The 20,312-nt window shown below is 44.3% G+C and overlaps 1 protein-coding gene across 1 annotated transcript; it reads right to left on the bottom strand.

Moving 5' to 3' along the window:
* Positions 1–743: 743 nt before the first annotated feature.
* On the bottom strand, positions 744–19,991 carry rnf216 (ring finger protein 216). The gene is made up of 17 exons (XM_047572632.1): positions 19,838–19,991; positions 18,513–18,634; positions 16,720–16,850; positions 15,517–16,635; positions 15,040–15,116; positions 14,544–14,649; positions 14,150–14,311; positions 13,962–14,073; positions 12,886–13,019; positions 12,210–12,260; positions 11,727–11,864; positions 11,392–11,540; positions 10,564–10,642; positions 4,645–4,742; positions 2,387–2,609; positions 2,099–2,168; positions 744–1,412 (listed from the first exon to the last, which is right to left on the bottom strand). The coding sequence occupies exons 2-17, from the start codon at positions 18,577–18,579 to the stop codon at positions 910–912; spliced, it is 3,219 nt and encodes a 1,072-aa protein (XP_047428588.1). The 5' UTR covers positions 18,580–18,634; positions 19,838–19,991; the 3' UTR covers positions 744–909.
* Positions 19,992–20,312: the final 321 nt, after the last annotated feature.

The raw sequence follows: 20,312 nt of genomic DNA, 5'->3' as shown, positions 1-20,312 counted from the left end.
TATTCTCCATATTGTTTTATTTTGTTGTTATTCTTCTGTACTATTGAACTCAGGGCTGCATCAGACACTTTATGTATATTGTATATTTTCATGCACTATGTCACCTTCTCTTTAGTTTAATTTACAGGATATATTTCTTTTATATTATGTATTTTATATTCTTTATTTAGTTGCTGCACCGTAGACCTTTGAGGACGGTTATTGCAATAACCACAATCCTGTATTGTGTTGCACATATTGTCAGAAGTGACAATAAAGTTGACTTATCCTGTTTTGAAGATGGCAGCACCTTTGTAGTTTTTATAGTTTTATGTTTTTATTGTTTATAACCTCCTGGTCCTGTGTTGTTTTTTTTATTGTAAAGCATAAAGGTTTTAATTGACGACGACTTTTTGCTGCTGAATGTGACTAAAGTCTAATTTGGCTTCGTTATCTCCCGTGACTAAAACCATTATTAGGACCCCAGGGCTCAACCGGAGCCCCCCCCATTCCTCCCTCCGCCCCCCCTCCCTCCAAGAGACAAGAAGCTGAAAATGATTCGTCACAGCTCTCAGGGCTGAACAAAGAAATCCTCTCTATCTCCCCGATTGGTGGAACCCCCCCTTCACCTTGTCATGTGACCGTGGTTCTGGCGTTGGGTCGGGGTGGGAGGGGTGAGGGAGGGAGGGGGGGGCTCGGTTATCATGACTCAGCCTCTTTTCGAGGGAGGGAACGCGGCAGCTTTGCACGAATGAGAATCTCAGTGCGAACAGAAAACTTTATTAGAAAACTGTGCGGCCGCTCTCACACATGTTACACAAAAAGATACAGAAGGAATGCTAAGGATAATATTCTGTCTGTTTATTATCGTCATGTAAAAATATCTGTAGAAACCGAACCTCAAAGTTTAACCGGAGGAGGGAGGAGGGATCAGAAGCGTCTGTAGTAGCGGTGGGGGGGTCCGTAGTGCATGGGCATGTCCATGACGTCCATGTTGTGGTGGTGGGGGTTGACGGGAGGAGGGTGGTGGTTATTGTTGTTGTTATTGTTCAGAGGGGGGGGCTGTTGCTGCTGCTGCTGCTGCTGGGCCAGCGGGGGCACGTAGGGGGCCGGGTGCAGCCGGGGTATCACTATCTGGTGGTAGATCCTGCCCTGGGGCTGCAGGAGGGGAGGGGGGTCGGGGAGGCGAGGGGGGAAGCGGGCGTGCGGGGGGACGAAGAGGGGAGCTTGTACCGCCTGGGGGTGAGGAGGGTGGGGAGCGTGGGGAGCGTGGGGAGCGTGGGCAGGGTGAGGCGGGTGAGGCGGGTGAGGCTGGTGAGGTGGATGGGGCGGGGGTGGATGATTGTGTGGGTTTTCGTGGGGGGGACCCACGCGAGGCCGCTTGGATTCGGTGATGGGCTCCGGGGGCGGGCCGACCCTCTTCCCTGAATGATCTGGAGGAAGAAGAAGAAAGAGAAGGAGAAGAAGCAGTAGAAGAAGAAACAGAAGGAGAAGAAGCAGTAGAAGAAGAAACAGTAGAAGAAGAAGAAGAAATAGTAGAAGAAGAAACAGAAGAAGAAACAGAAGAAGAAAGTAGAAGAAGAAACAGAAGGAGAAGAAAGAGTAGAAGAAGAAACAGAAGGAGAAGAAGCAGTAGAAGAAGAAACAGAAGAAGAAGAAATAGTAGAAGAAGAAACAGTAGAAGAAGAAACAAAAGGAGAAACAGTAGAAGAAGAAAAAGTAGAAGAGGAAACAAAAGGAGAAACAGTAGAAGAAGAAAGAGTAGAAGAAGAAACAGAAGGAGAAGAAGCAGTAGAAGAAGAAATAGTAGAAGAAGAAACAGTAGAAGAAGAAACAAAAGGAGAAACAGTAGAAGAAGAAACAGAAGAAGAAGCAGTAGAAGAAGAAACAGAAGGAGAAACAGTAGAAGAGGAAACAGTAGAAGAAGAAACAGAACAAGAAGAAACAGAAGGAGAAGAAGCAAAGTTATTGATGGATAAACATCTGGATTGTTGCCGTTTGCTCTTTCAACACAACTGGAAAAATGAAATCATCACGTGTCCTTCTCTCTGTGTCCGGTAACTCAAACCTAAACGTTTCCAGAATCTGATTCTGGTAAAAAAAAACGAATAAAACTGACCTGAACACTTCTTGCTCAGCTCTGCTTCTCCCTCCTTCTGGATCTCCTGGATGATTCTCTCGTCGTCTTGCTGCAGAAACAAACAAACAAAAAAAATAAATCACACAAGTTGTTGTGTCACTTGTTGCCGTGCGGAACCGCAAAGAGGACGAAAAGCAGAACGTAAAACGACAGCGTCTATGTTAGAGAAGAGTATTAGAGTCACACATTAGAGGAAAATAAAAGCACTTTGAGAAATGTAACGTGGGGATTAAAGTCGACCCTTTGAGACAAAGACTTTTCCGTTACCGTGGGGTCGGTCCACAGCGAACACTTGCGGCAGTGTCGGCAGGGCGCCCCGGGCGAGCGGGCGTGCTGACAGAAGTGGTTGTAGCCGGTGATGGGCTCCCTGCAGAGGTAACACATGAAGCTGCCGCAGCGACACGACATCCGGTTACAGCCCTCCGACTTCACCAGGCCCGTCCCGCACTTCACGCACTTCCTGACCCGGGCCGCCGTCATCCGCTCCTCGCTGCACACAAAAGATGAAATATATAATTATAACAAGCAAATCATTTAGTCAAAGCAGAAATATTTACGGCTCAGGGTTCGTGTTAACGGGTCGGACACTCGGCTTCGGCTGCTTTTCATAATGTGCTTAGAGACAGAAGAGGATCAGGGCCACTGTGAGAAAGGAAGTGACTTCTGACTTTAAACTCAGAATTCTGAGTTTAAAGTCGGAATTCTGAGTCTAAAGTTGGAATTCTGAGAAAAAAAGTCAGAATTCTGAGTCTAAAGTCGGAATTCTGAGAAAAAAGTCAGAATTCTGAGTGTAAAGTTGGAATTCTGAGAAAAAAAGTCAGAATTCTGAGAAAAAAAAGTCAGAATTCTGAGTCTAAAGTCGGAATTCTGAGAAAAAAAGTCAGAATTCTGAGTCTAAAGTCGGAATTCTGAGACAAAAAGTCAGAATTCTGAGTGTAAAGTTGGAATTCTGAGACAAAAAGTCAGAATTCTGAGAAAAAAAGTCAGAATTCTGAGTTTAAAGTCAGAATTCTGAGATCAAAGTCAGAATTCTGAGTTTAAAGTCAGAATTCTGAGTTTAAAGTCAGAATTCTGAGAAAAAAAGTCAGAATTCTAGCTTTAAAGTCAGAATTCTGAGAAAAAAAGTCAGAATTCTGAGTTTAAAGTCAGAATTCTGAGATCAAAGTCAGAATTCTGAGTTTAAAGTCAGAATTCTGAGATTAAAGTCAGAATTCTGAGAAAAAAAGTCAGAATTCTAGCTTTAAAGTCAGAATTCTGAGAAAAAAAGTCAGAATTCTGAGTTTAAAGTCAGAATTCTGAGAAAAAAAAGTCAGAATTCAGAATCTAAAGTCGGAATTCTGAGAAAAAAAGTCGGAATTCTGAGTCTAAAGTCGAAATTCTGAGAAAAAAGTCAGAATTCTGAGTCCAAAGTCGGAATTCTGAGAAAAAAAGTCAGAATTCTGGCTTTAAAGTCAAAACTCACTTTTTTTCCTCACAGTGGCCCTAATCCTCTTCCGTAGTTTCTTGCTGATGCACCTATAAGATCTATCAGGAAATAAAACCAGTCTCACTGATAAAAGAAAGAAAACGCTAAGCATTATGGGAAATGGAGGCACTTTTCTCATTATTTTTTTTTACGCAGTATGATCTGTATCTAGATTAGCGGTCACACTACGAATATTAGCATCAATATTAGCTAACAGAGCGGCTGCTAGCACTCTCTCTCGTCCGCACTAACCACACCCACTTCCAGTATCTGACCATTGACAGAATTGTAACAGGAAAAGAAGAAGAAAAAAAGATTTGTCGAGAACAAACTTCTCATGGAGTTCGTAACGGCATTAAAAACTGCACCTGACCGCACCACCGATGACCAGCAGGGGGCAGTAATCTGTATTCAAAAAAGGTTGATGTGTAAAAGATAAATGAGGATCCGATCTTGTATTTTTTATGATGCGGAGACAACGAAGTGTCTGGGTCCGTGGACTTTTTAGAGTTTCAAGTTTCGACTCACGTTACAACATTTTTTTTTACTTGTGCGATTTATATATTTATTTTATCCACTTTTGTTCATTCCGTTCTGTCGATCCTCCTCAGTTTCTTATTAATTTGCTCTGAAATGAAGTTTGTACATGAAAACATTTGTACTTATGTTTAAATAAATGTGCTGTTTGTGACAAATAAAGGTGCTTGGTTTGAAATCTACTGGAATAAAAAAAAGAATGAAGTGATGTTTGTGGCCTTTTTCCAACTAAACCTTGAAGAAGAAGAGAAACTACCTGACGACTGTGCTACTCGTGTCCTGTTATAACCATCAGACCCTGATCTGCTGATGGCTCCACCAGGACTCTCTTCCTGCCTCTTTCACCAACCAGGAAGTAGAGACGACCTGTGGCCGACTATGAAAACAGGAAGTGCTGCCTCTGAGTCGGCCGGGCCACAGGAAGCAGCCGGCCGCTCGGCTTCCTGGAAGCACTGTCCGGGGAAACCGAGCCAAGATTCAAACGTTTTTTTTTGTTTTTTTTTTTGGTCTGTGACCCACTTACAAGAGCACCCTCATACGGATCTCGTCCCGCTCCAGGACCTGCTCGCAGGTCTTCCCCACATGCTGCTTCCACTGGACGTGACACTTTCGACAGCTCTCCTGCAGAGAAAGAGAGAAAAGACCTCAGATCTGATCTGTTATATAAACCACATCTCTGCATAGGGACCATAATGGCCCCGGTGCTAATGCTAACGGTCGTAACCAGATGGAAAAGCAGCTCAGATCTGGGGGCTTCATTTGGTGCCACTGAATTTTTAATTAGCTTGGCCTCCTTAGCTCTATTGCTAACGCTACACATGATGTTCAGACTGGTCAACCTGCAACAAGGGACGTAACACCTGGAATTAGATTCAACATGTGACCACGCAGAGAATTTTACTAACAGACCAGTAACGTAGCATCTCTGACAGACCCCATGCTAACCAGAGTTAGCACAGTCCCATGTGTCATGTTTTAAAGCCGTTTCTAAAAGCACATTAAAAGTGCATGTTCTCTGTATTGCTGCTGGTTTTATTATGATAATTATGATCTTGTTGTTACTTTTATTGGTTCATTTATTTCTTACTCTTAGTAATTATTTAAATTTCCAGTTGCACGTCTTAAAATGCCTGAAAGATAAAAAGGTTTTCAGACAAAGTTTGTATGTTTTCATTGTTGAAGCATTGGTTTGACTCCAGTATCAGATAAAACCTGAACCAGACACATCTTTATACCAGTAGCATCAAAACTTCTTCTTGATGCCACGAAACAACTCAACTCTGGAAAACGAACAGACAGAAATGAGGCTGAACCGAGACAAGAACCCAAAAAAAAAAAAAATGTTTAAAAGAAAAGTTTCCTGGAGACAGATCTTCCAGAGGGTTATAGAGTTTATGGCGGCGTCGGAGGACCAGAACGTTCCCCCTCCCCACGCTACATTAACTGAAACATTTATTGGACTGAATCCAGTCGACTGTAGGAGAAGACGAGATAAGAGAAGACTTTAGGACTCAGGAGGTGGGAGGAGGGACTTTAGGACGCGGGAGCCAAACACTGAGGCTCCGTCCTCTGCAGTCCACAGCCCTGGTGGTGCTGATGGTGCTGATGGTGCTGATGGTGCTGCCACTGCAGGGGCTCCATCGAGGTGCGGCCCCTCCCTGCTCCACTGCAGCGAGCTTTTACTCCGCCGACCGCTCGGTTGCCTAGAAACAACATCATCCTCCGACCTCCTTCGTCTCGTCGGCTCCGAGACGTTCACACACACACACACACACACACACACACACACACACACACACACACAAACACACACACACACACACACACAGACTAGCCGCCGGCGTTGCTAGCCCTCGGCTAAGTGGTGTGACTATAAATATTTGAGCCGCTCCTCATCTAAAATTGAGGCGCGTGCGACGGCTGATGCTGCAGAGTGAGATCCAGCCTCATCTTCATTCACGTCCTTCATTCAGCTCTGAACATATTCACAGAGACAGCAAGGTCAGACGGAGGGTGGAGCCGGGAAAAGGGAGAGGTTTCACTCCTTTATTTATTTATTTCAACGGCATTTTGGGGCATTTCCTCGACTCTCTGGAGGGAAACTTTGAATCCAGTTTAACAGCTTCAAGAAGCATGAGAAAGGAAAATAATAGTAATAATCAATAAAAAGTCAAATATTCTCTCCGGTTTACGAGTCGAGTTAATCTTTAGAGAAACCGAGGAGCCAAAAGGTTGAGTCACACAAAAGGCACCAGACTCAGCGTGGTGGAGGGGCGCCCCCTAGCGGTGGCGTCTGAAACCAGGAAGAGGGCGAGGTGAGCGTCTGGGAGCGGTTTCATCGACATGTAAGAGAAGCAGGAACACACCTGAGCTCTTATAGCCGAGCTAAAAATACAGCCGGGACACGTCAGAGTCAAACCCCGATCGGAGGCGTGGCCACTTCACCACCAACGGCCGCTCTGGGCGAGACTGAACCCGAGACACAAACACACACCCTCCTACAAGTTTGTGCATTTTTTTTTTTATTTTAACACCTCACTGACACTGTAACGTTGGCTCAAGCATATTTCTGTTTTATGCCTTTAATCAGCTTCTGTTTGTGTAGTATTGCAGTATTTATACTATATGTTCTCTTACTGCAGGATGTACGTTTGCAAATATTATTTTAAGTTTCTACCTTGAGCATTAAGAGACATTTATCTGTTCTGAGTTGTTTTTATGCAGAATTGTAGGAGGCTCTCGCCTCGGTGAAGCCTTGGACGGGTGAGGGGGGGTTTAGGAGTTTGCATTAATGCTTTTTGCCGGGGCTGGATCCATGTCGGAGACGGTCTGGGGAGCACATGTGGAAGGCATTAAGGTCCGCTGGGTGGAGGTCAGACGGAGCCGGGAGAGAGGGACCAAAATCTGGGTCAAATTTGATGTGAACCACATTTTTTGAAAAGCAGAGGGAGGAAGTGCATCGGGGTGAGGGGGAGACAGAGGGGGGGGGGCAGTGAGAGGCGAGCATGAGGGCGGCGGCCCGACCAATGGGGCGGCAGCGTGGACCCGAGGGTCTCGGGGAAGTGTGTCGGTTACATAACCAGGCCCCTCCCTCCCTCGACGCTCCAGACTGAGCAACAACTGTCTCCAGCTGCTGATGGGAAGCAGGATTAGAACAAAGCTCTTATTTAATTTCATTTACGTGTGTGAGAGTTTCTGCTCATCCTCACTTCTTTTTTTTTTTATTTCCTCCTTTCTGACTCCATTCACTGAAAGACATTAACGTTGGAGCTACATCAACATATCTGGAGCGTGTCTAACTTTTTTACGAGGTGCAGCTGTGCAGGGTCCGAGCAGCTCAGTGAACCTCTGGCTCCACCTTCAGGTTCACCGGAGGAACTGCGGCCAAAGGCTTCACCAGAATATTTTTCAGTGGAGAAGCTTCTGCACGGAAACAACATAAATCTGTGAGCGGCTACGAGTTAAGAGGAACCGGTTGAGTTGTCGGGTTTAATTTCTACTTTCCAGAGAAGGTTCCTGCAGTGGAAACACTCTGTAATCCTACGGTCGAATGTAGAAGTACAACGGTTCCAGCGGAGACGCAGATGAGTCATTTCTTTCTGCTGCGAAACTAAAGTCTAAAACCTCACGGGCCCATAAGTTAAACTTAACTTCTGTTGTTTGTTGCAAGACAATGGAGACATATATACGAACCTGAACCTGAACCTCAAAAGGAGGAAGAAAATAAATCATTTGTTCATGTCTGTGATCAAATGATGCACAAGATGCTGGAAACATGGGTTTGTGAAGCTTTTGCAGCTCTCAGATATGAATAAAATTATTAATTCTTTTCAATTAATAAAAGCACAAGCACAATATTTCTGTTTCTGGGCTTTTTTTTTTCACTTCGCTTTAAGCTCCTGAGACCCAAACATTTGCTTGTAATGTATCTTAATTTCTTTAAAATCTTCTTTAAGATCTTAAGAACCTAAGAAGTATAAAAAATAAGCATAATCTTTGAACTAGAATGTGGACACTGTATTACACAATGTGTAACCAAAATATAAAACCGCAGAATTGGAAACGATGAAATCCCAACGTCCTCAAACGAGTATTGGGGGAATATCTTAAATTTTAATGTCGTATCAAACTAGAAAAGTTAATAATGATAAATAAACAAATGTACTGACCCTTCGCTACCAGTACATGGCAGATAAAAGTGTCTCATTATGAGGACAATGGGTCTAAATGAAGCAGAATAAGAAGCTGCGAATCTAAAACATAATGTCCACATATGAGGACGCCGGGTCTCAGGAGGTTAAAACAGGATCGAATATTATATCTACACCCTTATGTAAATCTAAATATACAAATCTACATCTATTCCCTCAGTTTAGCTTTCAAAAGCTGATTAATTTTTTACCAAATGAAAAAAAAAAAAAAAACTATTAACCGACACATTATTTTAGCTTAACTTTAATATCTAGACGTTAAAATAAACACTGCAGCTGCCTCACGTTGAAACTAAACCGAGCATTTATCCTTCGGGGAGCTGATAGGAGTGTTTGTGTTGAATCACTTAAACATCGGCCCCGGGTGAATAACTGCAGGGTTGTGTTTATGTGAGAGTTAAACTTTCTGCCAAATAACGGCAGATTTTTGAGGGGAATTTGAGCGACGCCTCCCCCGGCATTCCTCCACCACGGCCAGGAGGACGCAAACAGGGAGACCTCACCGCATGGAACACTTCATCATGTCCAACACCCAGCGCTTGTCCATCACCCGCTCGCTTTATTTATGTCACGTTAAGACGTTTCGCCAGGTTGAACATAAACTAATGAAGACAAGTCCTGTAGCTGCGTCTCCCTTTAATATGTGTGATTTTTTCTTCTTCTTTTCTTTTTAAATTAAAGCTGCAACCACTCGTCCACGTGTCACGATTCTTACGTCCAACTCTGATTATGGTCGCTGCCAGGAATGCAGAAAATGACCAAAAAAACTCCCAGAAACCAGAAGCTTCAAAGAGTTTAAATCTTTAACGCAGCGAGTTGAACATTTACTATAAATGAATTTGGCAAATAAACTGAGTTTAGTCTGATTGTTGCTGCAGAGCTGATGCTAACAGCTAGCACTGCTACGGCTTCTCGTTCCTATTATTCAATTAAACACCAGTTAATTTAGAGATAATTCGGTTTTAATTAAAAGTGAAACTGAAGCTGTCACTGGTCCCAGAGATCTGTGGCTTCTCATCAGTATTTCCGCTCTAGTTTCTCGTCTTTCATGCGTCTTTGCTTTTGTCTTTTTTGGATCTGCCTCACATGTGGATTCATCTCTAATTTGTCGTGTGGAATCAGTCGCACAAGATCAAGAAATCATCTCTAATGAGACAATGAAGGAAAAATCAGTTTTGAGGACTTTATGGATTGATGTCGGATCGGTTTGATCTACAGCTGATTGAATTATATTTATATGACTCATATTTTTGAGGTAGAATGAACTCGTTGTGTCGTGGGATTTATAACGAGATATAAAAACTGATTCATGTATTTTATGAATCGGGGGTTTGCAAAAATCTTTCCCCCACAAATTTAAATTTCTTTAAATACACATTAACATGAATCCAGCACATTTTAGTAAAGGAACAGCTTAATATTGAATGCAAAATAATAATGTATATTTATAAATATCATTAGGTTGAGTTTAATGATGCGGCAACTGTGTAATTTTGCAGTTTGACATGAATAAAGCATCCACCTACTTATCTAATGTAGAACACATATAGCAGGTAGAGGGTTCCTACTTAATCTCCATCAGTTTTGGGTCCTTGGCCTGAAAAACGACCGATTTGTCCTTGTACCAGTTACGTCCTAAAATGATCGATGGCCAGAAGAGTCGGGGACGAGCAAAGTGGGAATAATTTCACAGGATTCCCAAAGACCCAAAGAGGAACATTTAGCAGAGAGACACCGTGTTTAGCCGACAAACTCTGAAGCTGGATGTGCATTATGAGGCCTGACTGGATCCATCTGGACGCCTCCATGCTCCTGGATGGTCTCAGTGAGGACGAAGGAACGTTAATGAGGTTCTATATATCTGGATACTGCAGGTCAGGAACATCGTCACTACCGGGAGGTTTTATGATCGTAAAAAGCAAACCAGGGGCGCGATAAGAGTCTGTGATATGTAATCTGTCAGGTTTTTCCTTGTTCTGGTTTGTTTTGTGTCTGTTTAAAGAGCAGCACTTTTAAAACAAACTCTATAAGCAGAAGTTCTGTTTATTTATTATTTAGTGGAGGATTAATCACCAGTTTTTAACCAGGACCCAGTCTGAAGCTTTTACCTCCACAACTAAAGCCTCATCGTTTCTCATAATTAAAGAGTCTAAAACAAAGAGGTTAAACCTACAGAGGCGACTGAAGAGCTTAGTCACACTGAGCAAACAACACGGAGGGAAGGGACTGACCTTGCGGCAGCGAGGGTTGGGACAGCTGAACAGGGACATGTTTTTGTCCAACAAGGCCGGGAAGTTGCAGAACGGACACCTGCGAAAAGACGGGACAGGACGGAGGGTTGAGGAGAGAGGAAACGACGGCGACGGCGTGAGGAAACACGGGCCAAAAAACAAAAAAAAAACACACAAAGAGGAAACAAAGAGACAGGATGAGACTTTAAAGGTTAAAATAAGACCCATTTAAAGACAAGAATAACTTAAAGTGGTTTTGTTCTTGAGATGATTACGTAGGGACCCACATTCTACTATATGTGCTCTATATTATTGTTATTTACTGTTTCTATACTTTTATACTGTTGTTAAATGTTGTTGTTTGGCTGAACCAGGATTCAGTGCCTCATTTCATGTCATGTACATAGTATAATGTTTAGGAATGACGATAACGTTTCCTTGAACCCTTGAAACCTGTATTAAACTCAGCCTAATGCTTGAACAGCTTAATATTGAATGCAGAATGATAATAATGACGTATATTAATAAATAGCACTAAGCTAAGTTTAATATAGAACACATGTAGGTAGGTGGGTCCATAGTTGATCTCTCCATTAGTTTGAGGTTGCAGACCAACGTTCTTGAACAATCACAGTTGGCACACACTTAAAAATGAATAGTTGCTGGGTTTACCTGAATTTTATCAATGAAATTGGAAGAAAATGACTTATTGCATCATGCAGCATCTACTCAAACATTGGTTCAAAAAGCTGCTGCAGAGTGAACTAAGGTTTAGTCTAAAACAGGCCCGTAGCCTTTAAACCGCTAACGTGACGTCTGAACACTCACCTCACTAGTTCGTCAGCACATGTGGCAGCGACGGCCTCCTCTGCCTGCCTCTCGTAGTATTTACACAGGATGTTTTCTGGCAGGACCTTCTCCAGCTCACAGACGGGATACGAGCAGGGGCAGCCTCCCTCCATGCAGCTCAGCTCCGACTGGACACAGAACGAACAGAAACTAAAGGAAAAGCTGCTGAAAGGCCTAAAACATCAGGGTTATGATGCTGAATGCATTAAATAGAAGCTGTAGAAGGTTGATCCAATGGCAGCTTTGCATCAACGAAGCGTCTCGTTTCACATTTATTTTGCAGGTTTCGTGTTTATTCCTGTGTGTGTTCGTACCTTCCCGGAGCCAAAAACCGCCTCCTGAGCGTATTTGACCAGACACTCTTTACAGAACAGGTGACCGTCCGAACACTGCGTCATCTTCTCGAAGGCAAACTCCCCGAAGCAGCAGCCGCACTCGATCAGCTGACCGTCCTGCACCGAGACGCGCATGTTCACGACTTCAAGGCGACACGTTTTAAAACTGCTACGTGTCAGTAAATGCATCATGAACCCAGAAAACAAACAATGACAACGGCTGTGTTTCTATTACAGTTTGTCACAAAATAAAAGTGAAATTTCGATTTTGTACGTGTTTCCATTGAAAGGAAATCACATATCACATTATTCCCTTAAATTCTCAACAAGTTTTTCCAAAATGTAGACGTTTCTGTTACCATTTTTTTTAAGTTTTGCACATTTCTAGGGCTAACGGAAACACAGCACCCGACTAATAAACACAAAGTTTTCTATAAATGTAGACGTCTCCTCCGTTCCTACCTTCTTGTACTCGTCTTCGTTGACCTGCAGAGCCAAGAGGAAGTCCTCGTGCTGGAGAAACAGACAAAAAGACGTCAACAAACCTTTTGTCTAAAATCTAAAGCGGATTGATTTTTTTAATGTTTTTTTTAATCTCTGAACCAGGCTGGAGGTTAATGTAAAGTTTACAGCTTCTAAGAGGAGGTTTAAACGTCTGCGTTAAGTTGCAGTTGGTCCATTCGGTAGAAGCATGTTTCTACGTCAGTATTTCCATCTGCTTCACACACATTTATCTGCTCCGACCTAAACCGAGCCAAGTGAGGCCGGTGGTTCTCAGGATGTGGTTGCGAGGTCTTTTGTGACCTCTTGGATGAGTTGTTGCTGAGCTCTTGGGGTAGTTTTAGTCGCTGCTGGGAAGGTTCACCACTGCTCCATGTTTTCACCAGTGGTGGATCACGGTTCTCACTGTGGTTCTCTGGAGTCACAAAGCTTTAAAATGGCTTCATAGATCTCAGTTATTTTCTTTCTCATTTGTTCCTGAATTCCTCTTGATCTTGGTTTGATGTCTAGTTCAGAGCATCTACTTGTGGCCACGGTTAAGTTTTAACGGGACAGGTAAACACTGTTTCACACAGGACCACGCAGGTTTGGAGTCTGGTCATTTCATGCTAGCGACAGTTAGCTCAGAAGACGTTACCTCGGCCCACTCCTTGGCTTTCTGCTGGTAGAACGTCAGCTCCTTCTGGACGGACGCCTCCAGGCTGTTGTACGTCTTGGAGCAACGGCGGTCGTTCTCCAGGAAATACATCTTCTTCTCGAACTTCACCGAACCTGTCGACAAACAAACGACCGGAGAGTTTTAGGTGAAAAACTCCCAGTGGGGGCGTCTTTACAGTCAGATTTAATAACTGAGAGTTAGCTGGAGTCGGCTGGACTGAGTCCAATAAATATTTATGTCAAAGTTTATGTCGTGTGGAGAGGGATTCTTCTTCTTCTTTTTCAATTTTTGGCAGCTTTGCCACTTGCCAACCGCCATTAAAACAGAAGAAGACGATGTTCTGATGCAACAGAGACGTTTTGGTTTATAGAAGATTTTAAATGAATAACTACAACACATCTGGACATCACACTCTGCTAGCTTCTGTTAGCATATGCTAGCATCTGTTAGAGTCTGTTAACATCTGTTAAAATGTGTTAGAGTCTGCTAGCATCTGTTAGCGTCTGTTAACATCTGTTAGAGTCTGTTAACATCTGTTAGAGTCTGTTAGCATCGGTTAGAGTCTGTTAGCATCTGTTAGCGTCTGTTAGCATCGGTTAGAGTCTGTTAGCATCTGTTGGAGTCTGTTAACATCTGTTAGAGTCTGTTAGCATCGGTTAGAATCTGTTAGCATCTGTTGGAGTCTGTTAACATCTGTTAGAGTCTGTTAGCATCGGTTAGAATCTGTTAGCATCTGTTGGAGTCTGTTAGCATCTGTTAGCATTCGTCCGAGTCTGTTAACATCCGTTAAAATATGTTAGTGTCTGTTATCATCTGTTAACATCGGTTAGAGTCTGTTAGCATCTGTTAGCATCTATTAGCATCTGTTAGCATCTGTTAGCATCTGTTAGCATCTATTAGAGTCTGTTGGCTTCTGTCAGCGTCTGCAAGGTGTCCAACGTGTAGAGTTCAGAGAAAAGAAACATCAAAGTTGGAGGCGTGTTGTAGCCTGTTGTGTATCTAGGTGTGTCGCTGTGTATCCAGGATGAAAGAACTCAGCCGTAACGTTTTCTCACCGTGCTCGAAATGGAAATCGACGTAGCAGCGCTCCGAGGACGTCCGGCCCCGTCGCCTCTTTCCTGACGGGTCGCCTGATTCCTGCCACTTCTTCAGGGCTTCACATAAGGCCTGGGAGGAAAAGGATGAGGGGGGGGTGAGCAGGAGAAGTAGAGGGTAAAGGGAGAGTGTGCGTTGGCGCACATACCTTGCGTGTGATTGCATAGTGTCCCTTCAGGGCGTTGAGGGCCCATTTGATGTCCTGACAGCTGAGCATCCTGAAGTCGGCCATGAGCAGGTCGGCCGCCTGCATCACGACGTCAGAGCCCACGGTGGTCAGTCTGGAGTAATCGAACAAGTCCTCCGTCACCTGGGAGACGCACGGGAGACGCACGGGAGACGCACGGGAGACGCACGGGAGACGCACGGGTCAGAGAGAAGAGGTTCAATGTAACCGTCTCCATTGAGACAGAATAAAATATAAATACTGGAAAAACTTTATCAACAAAGACGTTTTGCAAAAATACTTGAAATATGACAAGAGAAGAAGAAGGAGGAGGAGGAGGAGGAGGATGAGGACGAGGTCAGAGAGTTGGCGTCACCTCTGCCTGGGGGTCTCCAGACTCCAGGAGGATGCTGGTGGGGGCCGTGGTCGCCGCCGTCTCCCTCCTCGGATACTCTGGATTCTCCAGCAGCAGGTCACAGATACTGGAGACAGAGCAGAGCAGTGAACACACAGAACAGAATAGAATAGAATAGAATAGAACAGAACAGAATAGAATAGAATAGAATAGCGTTGCGCTCCCTGTTTTTTCTGTCCTATTTTGTTTTGTTTTTGTTTCTCCTGGAATAATTAGTGGTTCGTAAAAGCGAATCCTGGGAATCAGTCTGGACATAATCACTTGTATTTATACTTACTTACACTTTTATTTATGTTCTGGAATCACTGAGGCTGCAATTAATGTATGTGGTGGAAATTTGCCGTTCCAAATACAAAGATGCTAACAGAAGCTAATAGATGCTAACAGGCTAACAGATATTTAAGCAGAAAACATTCATGAAGGACTGGAGGAAAAAGAAGAAGAAGAAGATTCTTACACATTCAAGTCTTTCACATTATTCTTTTGGATCAGTTCTGCTACATACGCTTCTTGGACGTCTGGGAGAAGATCGAGCTGCAGACGAGAAGAAACAAACTGTAGCCACATAACAACACATGGGCATCGAGAAGCAGCTCTTTAAAACAACTTGTCCCTGCTGGTTCAACTCCTGCTGAATCTTTAAGTCGAGAAAACGGCACCAGAATCAGTGCAGAGGACGACGCACGGCGTTAAACACAGAGAGAACCATGTGTCGATGAGGATCCAGAGACCAGTTTCCTATTTGTTCACTTACACAAGCTCTTATCTCTTGTTTTAGAAACTCAATAAAACTCCTGGTATTTACTGGAAACCACCTACGTCTACTTTTTCTCAACCAAAACATTCACAGGAGTGATCGATAAGCAGAATCGATATCGGCATCGGTATCACTGAGATCTTAACGATGCTCGTTAACTGTTTGAGTGACACTCACGACTCCGGAGATCAGGGCTCTGACGTGAAGCTGCTGCTGCTGCTCTGGTCTCTGTTGCGGTGCAGACGGTCCGGGTCTCGCGTCCTCTATTTGGGGAATGTCGTCGGGAGCGGGGGGGTTGGCGAACAGGGCGTGAGGCGGATGAACCCTCTCTGGGTTTGGGGCCACGATGAGTCGAGCCTCTCCCCCACCACCACCTCCTCCTCCTCCTCCTCCTCCTCCTCCGTTGTTGTTATTGTTGTTGTGTGGCGCTCGAGGGTTCAGAGCCGTCACCCTGACGGAGACGTGATTGGCCGCGTCCTCGGGGGCCTGGCTCCCCAGGATGATCCGGTGTCCTGCCTCCGGAGGCCCGAGCCTCACCGGCGCGGCGGCTATCAGGACAGTAGAGGGCGCCAGTAAAACCTGAGGGGCTCGCGCCGCAGACTGAGCCGGGGCCTGTGCCAGCGGCTGCGGCTCGATCTGAATGAGGTTTCCCTGCGTTCGGTGGTTGAGCTGCAGCACGCTCTGAGACGAGGCGAGGACGCTGGGCTGCTGGGGGGCAGGAGGAGGAGGAGGAGGAGGAGGAGGAGCGGCCGGCTGCACATCATCATCATCATCATCGGCGGCGGCGGCGGCGGCGGCTGCAGCCTGGACGGGCTGCGTCGACGTGCCCGGCCGAGGCTGCGTCCGCGTGAGAGGCTGAGGGTGTGCAGACGAAGTGCCGGCCTGAGGATTGTCTTGTGCGGAAGAAGAGCCGGCGCCGTTTTCTCGATTCGTCGACGACGAAGCCGCCTGGTGCTTGGCGGACGACTGTGCTGACGGGGGGAGTCCGGATGTGCTGGGCTGAGGCTGGAGGACCTTGGCGGGCGTCCTGTCGGCGCTGTTGGCGTGCGTGGAGGTAGACGGGGCGTGGAGAGACGAGACATTTGCTGGCGTACCGTCCTGCTGCTGTGAGTCCGTGTGGCGTGTGCGTGACGAGGGGCCGGGGGGCGTGTCCGCCGTCTGGGTCTGTATGGCTTTGGTGGCCTTGGCGTCTCTGGAGGTAGAGGGGGCGGGGCCAGGGTCTGCGGCTTGTAGTCCAGGAGCCCCGCCCCACTTTGACGCCGGACGAATCACAAGTTTGCGTGCGGTTGTCGGTGGCTGTGGGAAGAAATGAACAACAACAAGTTAATAATAATAACGATCAACAAAAAAAAAAAAGTTAAAAACACGGTTTTCAGTCACCTCCAGGATGCTGACGTCGTCATCGTCCCCATCAAATGACACTAACACAGGCTTCCCCGGTACCACGGTCACAGGCTCCTCATCCGAGTCGTCAGAAATAGTGATGAGTTCCCTCCGTTGGGAGCGAGAGTCTGCACAGACACAAGTACTTAGAATTTAACCTTTAATCGTTCCAGACGTTTAGCAACAAAAAAAAGAAAAACGCATATTTAGGACAAAGTAAATTAAATGCTCTTCATGAACATGTTGGAGCTCATTCATGGTCTTTGTCTCTTTTTAAAGCAGAGACTCTGAAGTTTCTATCACAAAAGTCAGAATCACTCTAAGTGGTTTTGTTCTGGAGTTATTAAAGTCACAACACAGATCATGAAACCAGAAGGAAATGACGTTACATCACGCAGCATTTACTCAAACACAACTCGTGTTCAGAGCTGATTGGTTCAAAAAGACACTGGTGTCTCTTAAACCACCCAGAGGAATGATAATCTTTTTGTTTAAAGGGGAAATTAAACATATCAAGTATTATATATTATTTCAAACTATATCCAAAATAACACCTTTGCTAAAGTGAAATATTAGAACATTGCTCAAAAATGCTAAACTGCTAAAATAAGTTGTTGCTGTGTTCATATGTTTTTTTTTTTTTCGTGCGTTGGTTAAATCCTATAATGACTTTTATCAATGAAATCAGAAGAAATGACATATTTACTCAAACACAACTCTCTGATTGGTCCAAAACCTAAACCTGCTGCCTCATACGACCAGAGGAATGTTAGAGGGTGAAATGTTTAAAGGAGGAATTAAATTATTTTATATCTGTGTATTTGCTAAAGTTAAATAAAAAAAAAAGTTGCCAGAATTAAATTATTTTGCTCACTAAATTATTTTTGCTCATTTCCACCTGGTTTGTCTGCGAAGGCGTCGCTATTTTGAAGTAATCGTATACGTCTTGAGGTCATTTGGATCCATCTGAACGTGGTTAAAAACGCACAAGGACAAAGTGGAAACAGATCTGGAGGCCGGTTTAAATCCAACAGGATGTGCTTTTGCTTTTGAACTGACACTGACGCGGAGTGGAAGACGTACTACCTGGTGTCAGTGTGGCCGTTGTCCATCTGCTGGACCATTTAATCCACCGTCTGTCCTCTACGTTCCACATTATGTGCCAGGAGGTGGACGCGTTGGAAGCGGCGACGCTTTTACTGAAAGATGTGCGAGTGGAAAACGCTGCGACGCCCCGTTTATCTTTCACTATCTGACTAAATCTTTCTCCAGCTCTCTCCTCTGTCTATGGGAATCACCAACCCCATAACCACATGACATCAGGACGGCAAGAAGGCAGCAGCCGATGCTAAAAAACATACAACAGCCGCCGTATTTTCTCCTTATATGTAAACACTTGTCACTATGGTTCTATACTGTTGATAAGAGCGTCTATAAAATGTGGTTTATTGACTGAGCACTTCCTCTGATCCATCTGATCTGACCCAAGCGCATGCAGAACATTTCTTTTTCTCTGTATCAGTTAAAAATGCCCCATTATAAAACCCAAATGACTCATAATCTGATAAAAATTGGGTCTGGTTACGTCAGGCTACGTGAATCTATAAATAGGATCTAATCTTTAGCAGGTGTTCGACTCGGATGAAATGACGTTTGGCTGCAGGAGTTTGACTAATCCAGTGGATAATAAACTGAATGTGTGTTCAGCTGTAAAGTTGCTATTCGCCACGTTGTCTCATTCCCGGAGAACACGAACATGTGAGCGCGCACAGGTGGGCGGCGTGTCTCACCTTGGCTGCGGTGGACGTTGAAGCTCGCCAGGTGAATAACGTCGTCGTCGCTGCCTCCATCTTCCATCGTGAAACGACGCTGCCCAGCTCCCTGAATCACCGGCCGCTCAGTCACGAAACATCTGCAAAACAAGTAGAAAATAATGCATCCCCTAGGGAACAACCTGGCTAATCCTAACCCCTCAACCTAATCACAGGGTTTCTGCAGGTTTGAACAAGTGACAGTGGAGCCTTTAAGTAAAATCAGACCCAGAATTACTTTCAAAATAACAAAAAAATATTGTCATTCAACTATCAGCTCTGGAAATCTCTGGGCCGGGCTCCACTAATGAGGAACAGAAGCATAATAGGCCGGAGCCAGAGGGGGTCATACCGCAAATAAAGTGGTAATAAATGTATTTTAAGACCTACAGTGGAAAATGTGGAAAATATAAATGTATTTAAGACCTTTTAAGGTGTTAAAGTGGGATTATCAAACTTTAGACTTTTTAAGATTGCATGAACACCATGTTATAAACTCCACCCTGAAGCCTAATCTTTACAGGCTGTAGCCCTTTTAAAAAGTCCGGCCCCAGAAACACTCACACACGCCGCTAAATGACTGGTAAATCCACTGGAATCCAATACTTTCATTTTATAATTCATCACTTGTCATCACATTTACGGAAAGTGCGACTCCATCCCGTGACTGTACGTAACAGCCACGCACACGAGGCTCAAAAAAAAAAAAAAAAAAAAAAAGACGTAGCTAAGGATAAACTCAACAGGCATGTGAGAAACACAAAGAGACAACTTCACACAAACAAAAAAGGAACAAAAACAAAAAGGATGCAAAGTCGGAGCAGAAGTGTTAAGGTAACTTCAGCTTCCATCAACACTAGTCAGAGAAGTGGGAGCAGAACTGATGTCACTGGTGATATAATAATATAAAACAATAATAATAATAACCTAGAAGGTAGCGCAGCTCTGTTTGTTTGAGATCTGATTAAATGTGGCACAAAACAAACACTTCACACGCTAACAGTGCTAACTGCTGCTAACCGAGCCCAACGTAGCAAAGCTGCCGTGACGAGCTCCACGTTAATTAATGCTGAAAGTTAAAAGACGGCAAAAGTCAAACGATAACATGTCAGGAGGGGATTCGATCATTTCCTCTCTCCCACACACACAAGGAGCTGCTCTCAGCTAAAGCTAACGCTACTTAGCCAGACTAGGCTAACTAGTTAGCTGAGAGGATTTCTACCTGTAAACACCGCCTCAAATCAACCTCGCGCGCGTTTAAGGTTTGAAAATAAAGAGATAGACAAGTGGAAATGTGAGAATACCGCAGCCTCGTCTCGGGGACCGGTTGATTTCGGTGTCTTGGTGGACTGACAATCCGTGAAGATCGAAACAAAACTGCCAAAACAAGAACACAAGACGGAGACGTTGGTTACGTTGGCGCGGAAGCTTCTGGGAAACGTAGTCCGGAAGTGAGCGGACGTGTCGTAAACGTCATACGAATGCGTCACACCTACTATACCGGCCCCTCTATGATACCGGACAAACTAAATGTGAATCCTAGTTGTGTTAGGGTCAAATTTGACCCGTTTGCAAGTTAAAATGTGTAAAAGTACATATTGTTTATTTATTCATTTGTTTAGTTTTTATGGGGACTACTTTAACATAACAGCTTTTCCTTTTCTTTTTCTTTTTTTTTTTTTTTTTACCATTTTAGTAAATGCTGAAAGTTTCTAAAACAAAAAAAGAAAGTTAAATCTGTGGTCTTATGGGTCAAATATGGACCGTCCAAGAATATTA

The sequence above is a fragment of the Mugil cephalus genome, chromosome 20 (assembly GCF_022458985.1).
Source record: "Mugil cephalus isolate CIBA_MC_2020 chromosome 20, CIBA_Mcephalus_1.1, whole genome shotgun sequence".
In the NCBI taxonomy this organism is placed as follows: Eukaryota; Metazoa; Chordata; class Actinopteri; order Mugiliformes; family Mugilidae; genus Mugil; species Mugil cephalus.
This window is presented reverse-complemented; position numbering and strand designations above follow the sequence as displayed.

Bases quoted from the DNA above. Each gene is read 5' to 3' on its own strand.
- rnf216 (XM_047572632.1), bottom strand. From the start codon at position 18,579: ATGGAAGATGGAGGCAGCGACGACGACGTTATTCACCTGGCGAGCTTC. The intron at 15,117-15,516 runs GTGAGTGTCACT...TCTCGTCTGCAG, and splicing joins GAGCCCTGATCTCCGGAGTC to CTCGATCTTCTCCCAGACGT. The intron at 14,312-14,543 runs GTGACGCCAACT...TGCGTCTCCCAG, and splicing joins CTGGAGACCCCCAGGCAGAG to GTGACGGAGGACTTGTTCGA.